The 12,843-nt window shown below is 42.7% G+C and overlaps 1 protein-coding gene across 1 annotated transcript in view; it reads right to left on the reverse strand.

Annotated features, from left to right (window-relative positions):
- Positions 1-12,843, reverse strand: part of LOC121321971 (protein unc-80 homolog) — a 34,472-nt gene that overhangs the window by 12,386 nt on the left and 9,243 nt on the right. Inside the window, 13 exon segments of the mRNA XM_041261356.1 lie at positions 59-259; positions 1,137-1,355; positions 1,901-1,993; positions 2,270-2,434; positions 2,985-3,081; positions 3,344-3,482; positions 3,922-4,015; positions 4,274-4,464; positions 4,836-4,930; positions 6,391-6,522; positions 7,013-7,190; positions 7,811-7,992; positions 11,619-11,766. Of these exon segments, the coding sequence (XP_041117290.1) occupies positions 59-259; positions 1,137-1,355; positions 1,901-1,993; positions 2,270-2,434; positions 2,985-3,081; positions 3,344-3,482; positions 3,922-4,015; positions 4,274-4,464; positions 4,836-4,930; positions 6,391-6,522; positions 7,013-7,190; positions 7,811-7,992; positions 11,619-11,766 (1,934 nt within the window).

Consider the following 12,843-nt stretch of genomic DNA (forward strand, 5'->3'; position numbering starts at 1 on the left):
CAACAAATGGCAACTCAACACCCAGCTGGCCTCTCAGCTGGCCTCCCCCTGCAGTTACCTCAGAGTGGGCATCTTGTGGATCTTGTTGAACATGCGGTCAAGCCTCTTGAGGATAAGGATGAGGGCGGGCCGCACGGCCTCGGTGGTCCAGTCGGTGATGGGCAACATCTCCATGATGTAGCGTCTCAGACCACGGCTCTCCATGGTCAGGGTGTCATAGGGAGCCAGCTTCAGCAGGGAGTGAGTGATCTCAGCCAGCCTGGGGAGGGGCATCAAGCACCATCAGAACCAAGGGGGCTTATTCACCAAAGGCAAAGCTGTATTTTTTTTGTAGTTCAGAGATTTCACAATTTTCGTGAAATGTACCCATTGTTTTGCGATACGTACTCTAAATCCCTGTGAAAACTTCTGAATGAATAGTGTCTATTTTGTGAAAAAAAAAATACAGCTGAGGTTATAGAACAGCGGCCTAGACTTGAAAACAGAAGCTCTGCTGTTTACAAATCATTTTGCTTATGAACTCCCATAGAGCCACAGAGAAACTAACATTCTTCTAATTAACTTCCATAGAGAAACAGAGAAACTAGACATTCTTCTAATGAACTCCCATAGAGAAACTAGACATTCTTCTAATGAACTCCCATAGAGAAACAGATAAACTAGATGTTCTTCTAATGAACTCTCATAGAGCCACAGAGAAACTAGACATTATTCTAATGAACTATCATAGAGCCAGAGAAACTAGACATTCTTCTAATGAACTCCCATAGAGAAACAGAGAAGCTAGACATTATCCTAATGAACTCTCATAGAGCCACAGAGAAACTAGACATTCTTCCAATGAACTCCCATAGAGAAACAGAGAAACTAGAAACGTTCTTCTAATGATCTCCCATAGAGAAACAGAAACTAGGCTGTGACTATGTCAAGGATCTCCTGTATGTTCTTATTGTCTCCTATGAAAAGGGTATCTAAACTCTACCCTCTCCCCCTTTCTTTCCCACCTTCCCTCTTACAATGTTTGAGACATTGGTTTGAATTTGTGCAGGCATTCAGTACCCCAGATCCCCTAAATCAGGGCAGGAGAACCCAGTGCAGTTCCCTCCCTCCCTCCCTGTCCACCCCAGCTCTCACACCTCATGTGTGACTTGATGTCGAGCAGCTCCAGTGTGGTGACACGTGGCTCCCCAGTCATGTTCTGCAGGATCTTGAGCCGGGGGCCGCAGTGCTTGTAGAACTCAGTGCAGATGTTGAGCAGAGAGTCCCGGGGCTGTCTGAACTCCTCTCGGGCGATGCGCTCATCCAGCTCCTCCCTGGGGAGCCCCTGGCCCTCCTCCAGCAGGTGCAGGTTATCCCTGAAACAGCCACAACTTCAGAAACCAGACGAGCAGACATACATGCGCTTCAGCTGATGTCTTCATCAGTGTAATGCACCTCTTTTTATTTCACCGATCAGATCCTGATCAGATCTGCTAAAGTTCACCAATCGGACTGATATAGGCAGTTTGGTGTAAGATTACCACAGCCAGCACTAGGACCATTTGAAGAAACAGCTGCTTTAATTTGTCCTTAATGTTGCTCTCCACGAAACTGTCAGCTTTTATTAGCCTCTGTGGAGAGCAGCAATCCACACACACTCAACAGCTGTTTCTTCAGTTGTTGTAACTGGACTGGCAACTCTGCCCCATCAACACCAGTGACCCTCACCCGGGTTTAGCATCAACCTGCTCAATCCAAACAACTGGACAAACAGTTTGTGCAGCTCTAACATATATACAGTAAAGCTTATTAATCATATAATAAAACCACTTGGTTTTCATCCCGCGTGTGATACGATAACCTCATCGACGTCTCATAATAACTTTTAAGCTCCTAGGTTCCACTCGGTCATGTGACATACCTGGTGTCGTTGCCCCCCGGCATGGTGTGGTTGGCAGTGGCCGCTCCTTTGTGTCCTTGTTCACTGCGACTCATCTGTGGTGCAGTCATGGGCCTGATCAGTACAGACAGCACCACAACAACATTAAGACACTGCGAGGGATTGACAGCAGGCTCAGTTCCATTGGGAAACAAAAGAAGCTTAAGAAACTGGATCCATAACTGAAAACCTGACTCATATCTAAACTGATACAAGATGTTCCTCCAACAAAACAGTTCTGAACTTAATCTCAAAGGCAGTGACTTGCAGTGAAAGAGACTGCATGGACGGAACATGTTTGTGGATAGAAGAGGAGCAGTGCATCATACTGGAGTATCCTGCGCAGTGTACCTGGTGAGAGCATCTACGCTGTACAGCAGAGCCTGGAGGGAGGTGGCAAGGTTGTCGATGGCTTCGATCTTGTCCCTGGCTGCAGAGGGCAGAGCGATGGTCTCCTTCTTCAGCTTCTACAGGAAACAGGGGACCAGGGCCTCCAGCACTATCAGCATATGCAGGCTAGGAGGGAGGGAGGGAGAGAGAGAGAGAGAGAGAGAGAGAGGCTGCTTAATAAGCACAAAACCCAGCCACATGATACTAAATCTGTTATGCATGGAAAAATAGTTTTAGCACTGTATGAAGGCATTTTTAAAATGTGTGTGTGAGAGAATGTTCGGGATCTTTTAAGGATGAAAATCACTCCTGCTTTATAGCTATCACTTGAGTAAGACAATAATGAGTTTAAAATTCATCTGGTTTTTCTACCACTCACTGGGAAAGGTTCTATGAAGGTGAGGTCAGCATTAGGGTTAAGGTTAGTGTTAGGATCTGGGTCAGGGTTAGGGTTAGGGTTATAGCTTAGGAGGTTTTGAGAGCAATTTGTTTAAAATTCATATACCTGGAATCAATACAAAAGCCACTTTGTTTACAATTTACACAGTTCTGTGTGTAGATGGATGTCACAGAATTTGGACATATTTTTGATCTCTTCTTGACCGTTATTACATAGACATGGTGTCTCGTTTGGTCTGGAGAACAGTGCCGAGCGAGCAATGAAATCCCAGTGTACCTTCTGAAGGACTCGGACGCATAAGCTACCACTGTCACGCACAGCTTGATGGCTTTACTGATAGAGACGTTGAGGTTCTCATTCCCGTAGCAGAAGTCTGAAAGAAATACATTTCCATTTTGACTGACCTGCCGATATATTTGAAAGAGGAAGCAGTTTATTTCAATTCAATTTAACATCAAACTGTTGAGACGTCATGTTAGCGTGTGCCACGAGGACGGACAATTTTAACTGTATTAATCAAGTCCCTATTTACTAAGTGACTTGCTTTACAAAGTTATAGTTGAGGATTAAGAAGTGGGCCTGTGTTGTTATCAATGATCTCCAGTACCCTGCATTTGAGACTCATGAGGAGTTACCTAAAGAGCGGAGGGGCTTCTCTGCCTTCACTAGCTCCAGGGAGTCCAGGGTGTCTGGGGAGTCCCCTTCTAGAGACACCAGCAGGTCAAACAGGCACTGAGCCGACACTCCTTTAGACAGCCCGCTGATCGTGCAGGTCTGCAGGAAACAGAAACAATCTCACTCTGACAGGTCCGGCAGTCTTGGGGCACACAGGTTCCCAATATCACTCTCATGAAATTCAGCAGCTGGAGCATTTTATAAGCAAAGACAGTTTGATGGGAAACATTCCAAGGAAACACATATTTAATAGACAGGAACAAGTCTGAAATCTGTTTGATCTATAGAAAAAGCATAGCAAAGTGTAATAAAGCACAGTGAAAGCATGGTGAAGCATACATAAGCATTGTAAAAGCACAGAGAGATATACTAAAGCATATTAAAAAACACAAAGAAATAGGGTAAACTATGGTAAATGAGTAGTATAACAATAGGGAAAGCGTGGTAAAAGTGCAAAAGAATACCATATAAACATACTGTGGTAACCTTTATAAGGGGATTGCTTGTGTAATATGGGATTTGATCATCTTTTCCTTACCGTGAACTCCAGCAGTGGTGCCAAGCTGGCAAACAGCTGCAGAACGAAAGGCTTCCGATGGAGGATATAGAACTGCCTGCATGAAAACTGGTTTCTGTTCACAACAATACAGTATATCAATACAGAATGGTGCAGTTTTTTCTTTATTTTTTTTTTTTTTTAGAAATCAGCTCAGCTTGTATAAAATGATTAATATATAAAAGTTAATTGGTTTCAGTCTATTTTCTTATGTAAAATTAAACATGGTTTAGCCAGTGTGCAGCTGACCCCAGATTCTTACAAGCAATTTTTCTATGAAGACACAGACACACAGAGATGTGTTATTGATTGCATGCTGATGTGTTCTCCTCACCTGCTTCTGAATGAGCTCCTGTCCCTTGTCAGGTAACATGTGGACCAGGTTGAGCTGGGGCGAGACTGACCGCCGGAATGGATATATATCACGCACATAGGTCTGCAGGGGAGAGCATAGTTCAAGGATTTAATTTTGTTTCTAACTGTCACCACTAGATGGCTCCAATGTACAGATCGTATTCTGTGAATCATTTTCATTTATCCTGTTGGAGTATCTAATCCGAGAGAGACCCGAGCAGGAGCGGACTGGGACACAATCCGAGAGAGACCCGAGCAGACTAGTGCTTCTTTAGTTTAGTTTATTCACTTTGCGCCTGCAGATTAAATATATAAAAACACATAAATACAGATAAAAGCTGATGTGCACAAGAAAAGCCTGCTGGGGTCTCTTGCTTGAGCACTATGGTCCCACTCTGAACAGCCGCATAGTTTTACTGTCACTTCATTACGGTAGAACTATGCGGTGTAACTGTACTGATACATTGCACTTTCAGCCCTGCCTTCATATAGTCAGTATAATTGGAAAGGAAATAAGGAGTAACAGTAAGAAAGGGATGTGCCTTGAGCAGAGCCTCGAACTGCGTGTCCTTGTGCATGGGGAGCTGGGTGGGGATGTCACACTCGTTCTGCCCGTGCACCACCAGAGTCTTGGTGCCTGTGGGAGGAAACACACGGGGACACTGGGACTGCAACTCATCCCAACTTACATAAAGAACAGTGATGCGCAACTAACAACTAACTACTGCACTTCTGTAAACAATTATGAGACCTCAAAGAAACCTCCAGAGTTCGCTGGTTGCTAGTTTTGTCTATTCTGGTTTAAAACGTAATTTGGAGTAGACACTGATAGACAGTTGTCCAAGGAGATCATGCCTGTCTGTCTGTCAGTTTGCTTGCACTGTGAGCTTGTTTCCTGCAGTATTAGTATTTCAAATTATCTCCTCCACATTAGTCTGATAGCTAGACTGGGGAGAGCCCCTCTTATTAACTTGACTATTTACTTGTTCCTTTTCTGGTTTTCCACTATAGGAGACCGTCAGCTTCTGCAATGTTTTTATGAAGCATTTTCAAAATACTGTACGTCAGCTTGGACTTTCAGTACCTCCATTTACAGTACCTGAGGAGACATTTATGACATTTATAACAATGTTAATGTAATTAACAATAAGTACTGTCTAGATTTCTGAAACAGTCAAACAGCTGCCTTATTTGGATATTTTATTATTATCTAAATGAAGTGAGAAAAAGCATTTTAAAAGAACTAGATCCTGGGTAAAAGTGGATTGTACACTTTGGCGTAATGGACGAGGGTCCCATGCTTGTACATCAGGCAGTAAGATACCTGCTATGGAGGCTGTGATGAGCAGCTTCACCTCACATCATCTGAGTTGAATTATCCCAAAAAATCTGGCCACAGTCAGATGGAGAGTTTCCTATCAATTCTAAAAAAAATCATCAATGGTTTCTCCAGCTTAATATAGAAAACAAAGGAACGGTGTGATGCTTAAACGCAGGCTTTGATGGATCTCATGTGCAACAAACACCAGCATGGTCATTAGTTTAATCTCACATAAAAGATGTGAATATATATTTTTGCAGTTTAATAAACACATTTTATACTACCTGAAAGTGCATCGCTGTGTTTTTAATAATTTTTTTTTATTAAAGCACACAGAGAGATTATCAGTCATCATGTATTTGCAAATCCACCTCTCAAACCCTATTTGCATCATTGTATCACCAGACCAATTTAATAACCTAACCCTTAAATCTTTATTTCATGCTGAACCTTCAACACAAAAAAATCTCCTTTTTGATACTACAATGTATCAATGTCATATAATCAGCCTACCCCACATAATATGACTGAGACTACATTGTGACTAATACCAAAAAAACATGGAGCCTACTTGATAAACAAGGGTCTTACTTTAATATATTATCATACCAATAGGCTTTTTAAAATACCTAAACTGAGATTCATTTTTTAACATTCTGAACTGGACTACAAGCTCTTTTTGTTTAACAGGGTCACTCTCACTGGGGTTCAATGAGAACATTCAGTTGGGAAACATGAACAGCAGGCCTGAATAGCTGTGAGCAGAGCAGTTGTACAGCAGAGGCTGTCCCACCTTCCTCCTCCTGCTCGGACGGCCTCCTGGGTGATGGGGGTGGAGGTGATGATGCTGGCCTCACGGCCCAGCCGCCTCTTCTCTTCCTCCTGCTGCAGGTTCTTCAGGATGTGCTCTGCGTGCTGGTGAGAGCGAGACACCGCCCGCGCGGAGAATGATTTCTAAACAGGGCAGGACAGCATGTCAATTAAATATTCAGATCATGCATTCGTTTATAACAATGAATTACCGTTACATGCAAAAATCTGTTAGTAATTAAATTACATCAGATGTTTTTAGAATTAAATTAGATAGATATTTATAGCATACCCGTTCATTTTAGTTGACGGATTTGGTCCAAGACGGCCAAACCCAGCATAACTAAAGTTTGCCTAAAGTAAGTAACTTGCTTAAAATCCATTTTCTTACCTCTTAATAGCAAGGCGTGAAAATAGCCATTCAAACGAGTGGATTTTGTAAACACTGAATGAATCAGTGATAAGAAAGCAATGAAACCATTGAAATCAAGCCCTGTTTAATCATCTCATGACATAAAATAATGTGTGGAACAGGCCAGTGAAACAGTGAAGATGGTGGGCCCAGTCTGAAGTCTCAGTTTCACAAGCCTGTGATCTGCTCTTCAGTATGGAAGAGAAGGTGGAAGACACTCATGGACTGGTCCTCATTGATGGGGTCCTGGACACTGCCGGTGCTCTGGGGCACCCAGGGAGGGTCGAACATGGGTACACAAGGCATTCCCAGTATCGGGGAGGGCAGCGTGAAATTTATACTGGGGGGCGGGATCTGAAACAAACAGAGAAGACTGTTCGAATGGCCCTTGTAAAGAGAAGCAAGATTGACAGACACTGTGGAAAGCAAATGGTTCTATATCATTGTTTGAAAATATGCCCCATTATCTCAAACAGCATTCCAGTTGTGTAATTGCTTGTTACATCGCTCTGCTTGCACTCGGCAGTGGCACAAAAGCTCGACCATAATTTGGAACAGTGAGGCTGAGCACTTCTGTTCCGAGTCTTGAATGAAGATCACCACTACAGAAGCATGAGAGTACCTAGTCTGCCAATGGCAACTGAGCTGGTCTGTTTTAAATGTTAATTTAAATGAAGCAGTGTTGTATTTTGGAGCAATTCATGTTTATATTAATACATTGATAATGATCTCTAGTAGTACTTATAATCTTAGATCTCAGACTGCAGTAAGTTTTTCAGTTCCTGGGGTTTGTACAAAATTTGAAAAGTTTCCAGCTCCATGGTCTTGGGGGGACTTTCCTGTTTCAATAAAAGTTAAATAAATACATTTAAAAATGATATATTGTATTAGCCAAATATTACATACCCCTACGAAAAAGGGACTGCAGTAGGAATGCACTGCTCTAACTTTGTGCTGTGATGAGAACTATTTACCTTAAAGATCTGCTGGGCCCCTTCCTCCATGCACGGCCACACCTGAAACCCGAAGCACCACAGCGTGTAGAACCTGAGGACCAAGTTGATTCTCTGCACTGCCTCCTGGTGGTGGAGTTCAGACATCATCATATCAGAGACAGCGTCCGACACCTTCACTGCACACAGCAGGAACAGGGCAGCTGGGGAGACAGACAGGCAGGCAGACAGACAGACATCAGCTGCCATGGAATTCGCTGGAATTCACTGGGTCCTGTAAGGAAAGTTCTGAGTAAATAAAAAAAAAACCTCTGTTATACAGCATTGTGACAAAGACAAAGTGATTCTTGGTGATAAATCTCCACTGCACTTTGCCACAAGCATTCATACATGAGACCACAGTACTAAATGGGAGAAGCAGCACAGTGATGTCACAAAGCCAATCAGGTAGCCCAGTGTGATGTCACTGTGTTGCCAGGAAACAGATTAATACAGTTCATCTTCTCTCTGAATCCGTTTTTAAACATGGATTTCATAGATGGAACTTATGGTAAGATTATCTCTTTATTTTTTAGAGGATTTGTAGCGTTTATTTTTATTTGGTGAATTCATATTTTAATTAGCATAGGGTAACAAGTATTACACAAAGTGTTAAAACATACATACATTTGATAATATTCTATTCATAAAGTATAATGCTGAAAGAGGACGGCTGGGCTGCTTTGCAATCATCTGGTTCCCCTATCTTCTTGTAGTGATCTCTCTGTCTAACTCTTCTTCATTCTTGTGACACTGAATGAGCTTTCCAAGGCTTTTCCAATGCATCTTCTTCACCACCAAGTAGGCACTGCATTTAGTCTTTCTCGAGCTGAGGAAACACTTTGTGGCTTGGAACTTGATTTCAGTAGACTAGGTTTCAAGCTACTGCATGGCACACCAGGAGAGACTTGAGGTTTGATACAGCAAAGCTGCCTCAAACTTGGTCTCCCGGAATCAGGTTTCAAGCCACTGTTCCTGAAAAAGTGGCTTCATGTTCCCTCAACTTAATGATCACTTTTCAACTAAATAGTTCAACTGTACAATGTTAAAAAGGAACTGATAACTTTTTCTTCCTTGAAAAAAAACAAAACCATGTTTGTGTCTGTGTCTCTTTGTGAATAGGATGGATGGTGCTGTTCTTGTCTCTGGGTGTGCTACTGCTGAGGGGTTACTTTATTGTGATGATTAACAGGAGGAACTTTTCAAAAGAGCTACTAGGTCTTGCAGTGCCTGCCTTAAATCGGCCACTGCCAGAGGAGAAGAATGAGACAGAAGATCCGTACTCAGTCATGACTGATGCAGCGCACCTATCCAAGGACTGCAACAGGACAGCTTCAGGAGCTACCCTTGGATCACTGTGTTCCTCTAGCTCTCCCCAAGGATCTTTGGTCAGGAGTACTAATACCACCACAGACATGAATGATGTCCATGCAGTAGATACTGCTCTTGATTCCAGTGTGGATTTGGATACCCTCGACTGTAACGGCAGTGAAGAGGCTAATAATGAAAAGGGAGGATTTCAAACGGCTTGGATGAAGCTGCCCTCTTTGTCAATGTTTGGTCATGCCAGAGGATGCAGTTCTGTCCTGCCCTCTGAGATCATGGACACTTCCTCAGCCGCTGCTGGAAAACTGGACCAACGTCAGATCCCTCAGGTGCTGCTGGAGATAATGCTGCAGCACAGCAGAGCCCCACTGGATGAAACTCTTCAATATAAATTTGCACCAGTGTCATGGGCTGTCTCACCTCAGCGCTCCATAGACAAAAGTATTGACGCGGAGTACATGAAAGATGGCATGTACACCATGACCAGAACATATCTCAATGGACTGGTTACCCCTGATACCAGAGGCTTTGTGGAAATCACTTTGTAAGACTGAGCAAGAGAATGGGGTGTGGGGGCCTTAATCTGCATTGTTCTTCACATCCTTCTTCAGACCCACATCATCTGGGTTGGATTATCTTCACATCCTTCTTCAGACCCACATCATCTGGGTTGGATTATCTTCACATCCTTCTTCAGACCCACATCATCTGGGTTGGATTATCTTCACATTCTTCTTCAGACCCACATCATCTGGGTTGGATTATCCCAAAAAATCTGGCCACAGTCAGATGGAGAGTTTCCTATCAATTCTAAAAAAAATCATCAATGGTTTCTCCAGCTTAATATAGAAAACAAAGGAACGGTGTGATGCTTAAACGCAGGCTTTGATGGATCTCATGTGCAACAAACACCAGCATGGTCATTAGTTTAATCTCACATAAAAGATGTGAATATATATTTTTGCGGTTTAATAAACACATTTTATTCTACCTGAAAGTGCACCGCTGTGTTTTTAATTATTTGTGACCTCGATATGCCTCCCATACTAGAAGTCTTGTTTGAAAGCTAACCTTTCCCCAAACCTGTCGAATCCATGATTTCGTTGTGTCAGGAGTCATCCATCTTGCTTGCAGCCATCAGCCATTGCAGCCCAGCAAACCGTCACGCTGCTTTTCTCGTGACCTGCCGATACAATGGGTACTTGCTTAACCCCACAAAACTCGACTGTAGACTCACCCGGCATGTCTGCCCAGATTGCTGTCTATCCCTCCGATACCTGAGAGAGTGGGCTGTAAAGAATCTATCCGAGTCTGGCAAAAACTAACAGACTGTGCTACCTTCTCTGCCAAATGTTTGGGGAGCCTTTGCCCAGTTGTGGTTTTAGCACGAATCAAACTGTTTTGCCTCATGAATTTTTCAATCCATCCACTGCTTGTCTTGAAGCTGGGTGCTGTACACAATAATTTCGCCTTCAAAGCCATTTTCTTTTCGTGTTATCCTTAACTGTCTCGGTCTCTGGAATATTTTGGAAGTACCGAATAAGGCACATCCATTTTGTCTTTATTATCATCATTATTATTATTTTATTGAGCGGACCATGGATTACAAAATAATTATACTATAAAAATAAAAGTTCAAAATAGTAAAAATAGAAACCTGGGCTGAAAAAAAAACGAGGCAGGCTGGGTTTTCAAAGTAGCTCAATTTGGCTACGTGGACATGGCAACCCCACAGGTGCCGTACAGCAAAGCTTCAAAATCATGTTTGCATTATCTAAAATGACTAGTTTTGCTGTTCACATGCGGGGAGAGTGTTAGAAGCACAGCAAACACTGCAGAGTCAAATAAGGGAGCTCGAGCTGGCAACAGCAAAAACGGCAGAAGGGTTTGGTGCTTGACATAGAGGATCCAAAGGCAGGGTTAAATCCAGTAGGACTAAAAGAGAGACACCCATAACCAGCCAGGTTTATTATTTTGAGGCGTTTGTAATGGCTCACTAAATAAATACAGTACCTGTAAATAATAAACCGTTGAATTCAAGAACTGCAGTCTCTGTCTCCGTCTGTCTTCATTTTCACACAGCGTTACAGTACTTTCGATTATACTTGGGGGTGTACAATACAAACTGTTCTTACCCACCGGCACAACCTTTAATGATGTTGCTGGAATGTTCTAATTTACTTATGTCGTTTCTATAAGGCTGTGTGCAGTATTTGCAGATGTTAGTGATCTTACATAATAAACACAGAGTCTCAAATAGTCGCCGGTCTCCGAATATTGTAAATAAATGCTGGGGAGTTTAAAGTTTTATGGTATATATATATCTCAACACTGACTGCCCATATTTAAACAATTATTCACTGCTGTGCTGAGTATTGGCTTGAATCAACCTGCAAACATTTGAAAGGTTATTTTGCATGTTCTCAAAGCGCAGTGTGCTGTGTCTGTATTGTTTTGCCCTTACTGTCGGTAATAGGTTCCATGCAGAAGCCCAGAAAGGCGTGTAAGAAGTCCACCACGTTGTTGAGCGAGTCCTTGTTCACATAGTCTCTCATTGTCTGACGGAACTGGAGCTTGTCCAGCTTGTACAGGAGGGTCAGGCACTTCTGAGCCTGCAATATAAACCGAAACAAACTACAGAACTACAGCAAAGATGGACCGGACAGTTTTATTAAAAAGAAATCACGCAAAAACACGTGACGCCTGCCAGGTTTGAGGATGCAGAAGAGAATTTCCAGCCAGTACTGACAATACCAAAGCACAGAAGTGCAATTTGACAGGTATAACAGGGCAGGAGCTGGGCAGTAATGTGCTTTGTGTAGGGCTTCTCATATTGCATTAGACAGGTCATTTAGCACAGTTTGAGCAGCTCAGCTTTGATTCACAGCTCTCTCACTCAAACTACAGGAGATCTCATTCACAATAAGAGACAGCTTATAGACATAAATACAATATTGATGCCACTGAAACCAGCACATATCTACTGATTAAAAAGGCTGTAGCACATGTGCTCGGTTCTGCTAATATTAACCATATGTGAATATGAATTTAAGTGGATGTAATATCTAAATCTTATATGTTTTTATTTTATTTATTCTTTTAATGCATTTTATTTAATACATTTGTGCACATATGATGTATTTATTGCATTTATGGATATTTATTATACTGCTTTGAAATGAATAAAGAAAATCTAATTACAAAAACATAAAAAGATACAGCTTATACATAATGTAAAAGATTCCGGCAATTCTAAAACCCTAAAGTGTTGCTAACCAGCCTATGCAGTGGCATCCTGTTAGTGTACCAGCCTCTGCAGTGGCATCCTGTTAGTGTACCAGCCTCTGCAGTGGCATCCTGTTAGTGTACCAGCCTCTGCAGTGGCATCCTGTTAGTGTACCAGCCTCTGCAGTGGCATCCTGTTAGTGTACCAGCCTCTGCAGTGGCATCCTGTTAGTGTACCAGCCTCTGCAGTGGCATCCTGTTAGTGTACCAGCCTCTGCAGTGGCATCCTGTTAGTGTACCAGCCTCTGCAGTGGCATCCTGTTAGTGTACCAGCCTCTGCAGTGGCATCCTGTTAGTGTACCAGCCTCTGCAGTGGCATCCTGTTAGTGTACCAGCCTCTGCAGTGGCATCCTGTTAGTGTACCAGCCTCTGCAGTGGCGTCTTGTTAGTGTACCAGCCTCTGC

The sequence above is a fragment of the Polyodon spathula genome, chromosome 10 (assembly GCF_017654505.1).
Source record: "Polyodon spathula isolate WHYD16114869_AA chromosome 10, ASM1765450v1, whole genome shotgun sequence".
Lineage (NCBI taxonomy): Eukaryota > Metazoa > Chordata > Actinopteri > Acipenseriformes > Polyodontidae > Polyodon > Polyodon spathula.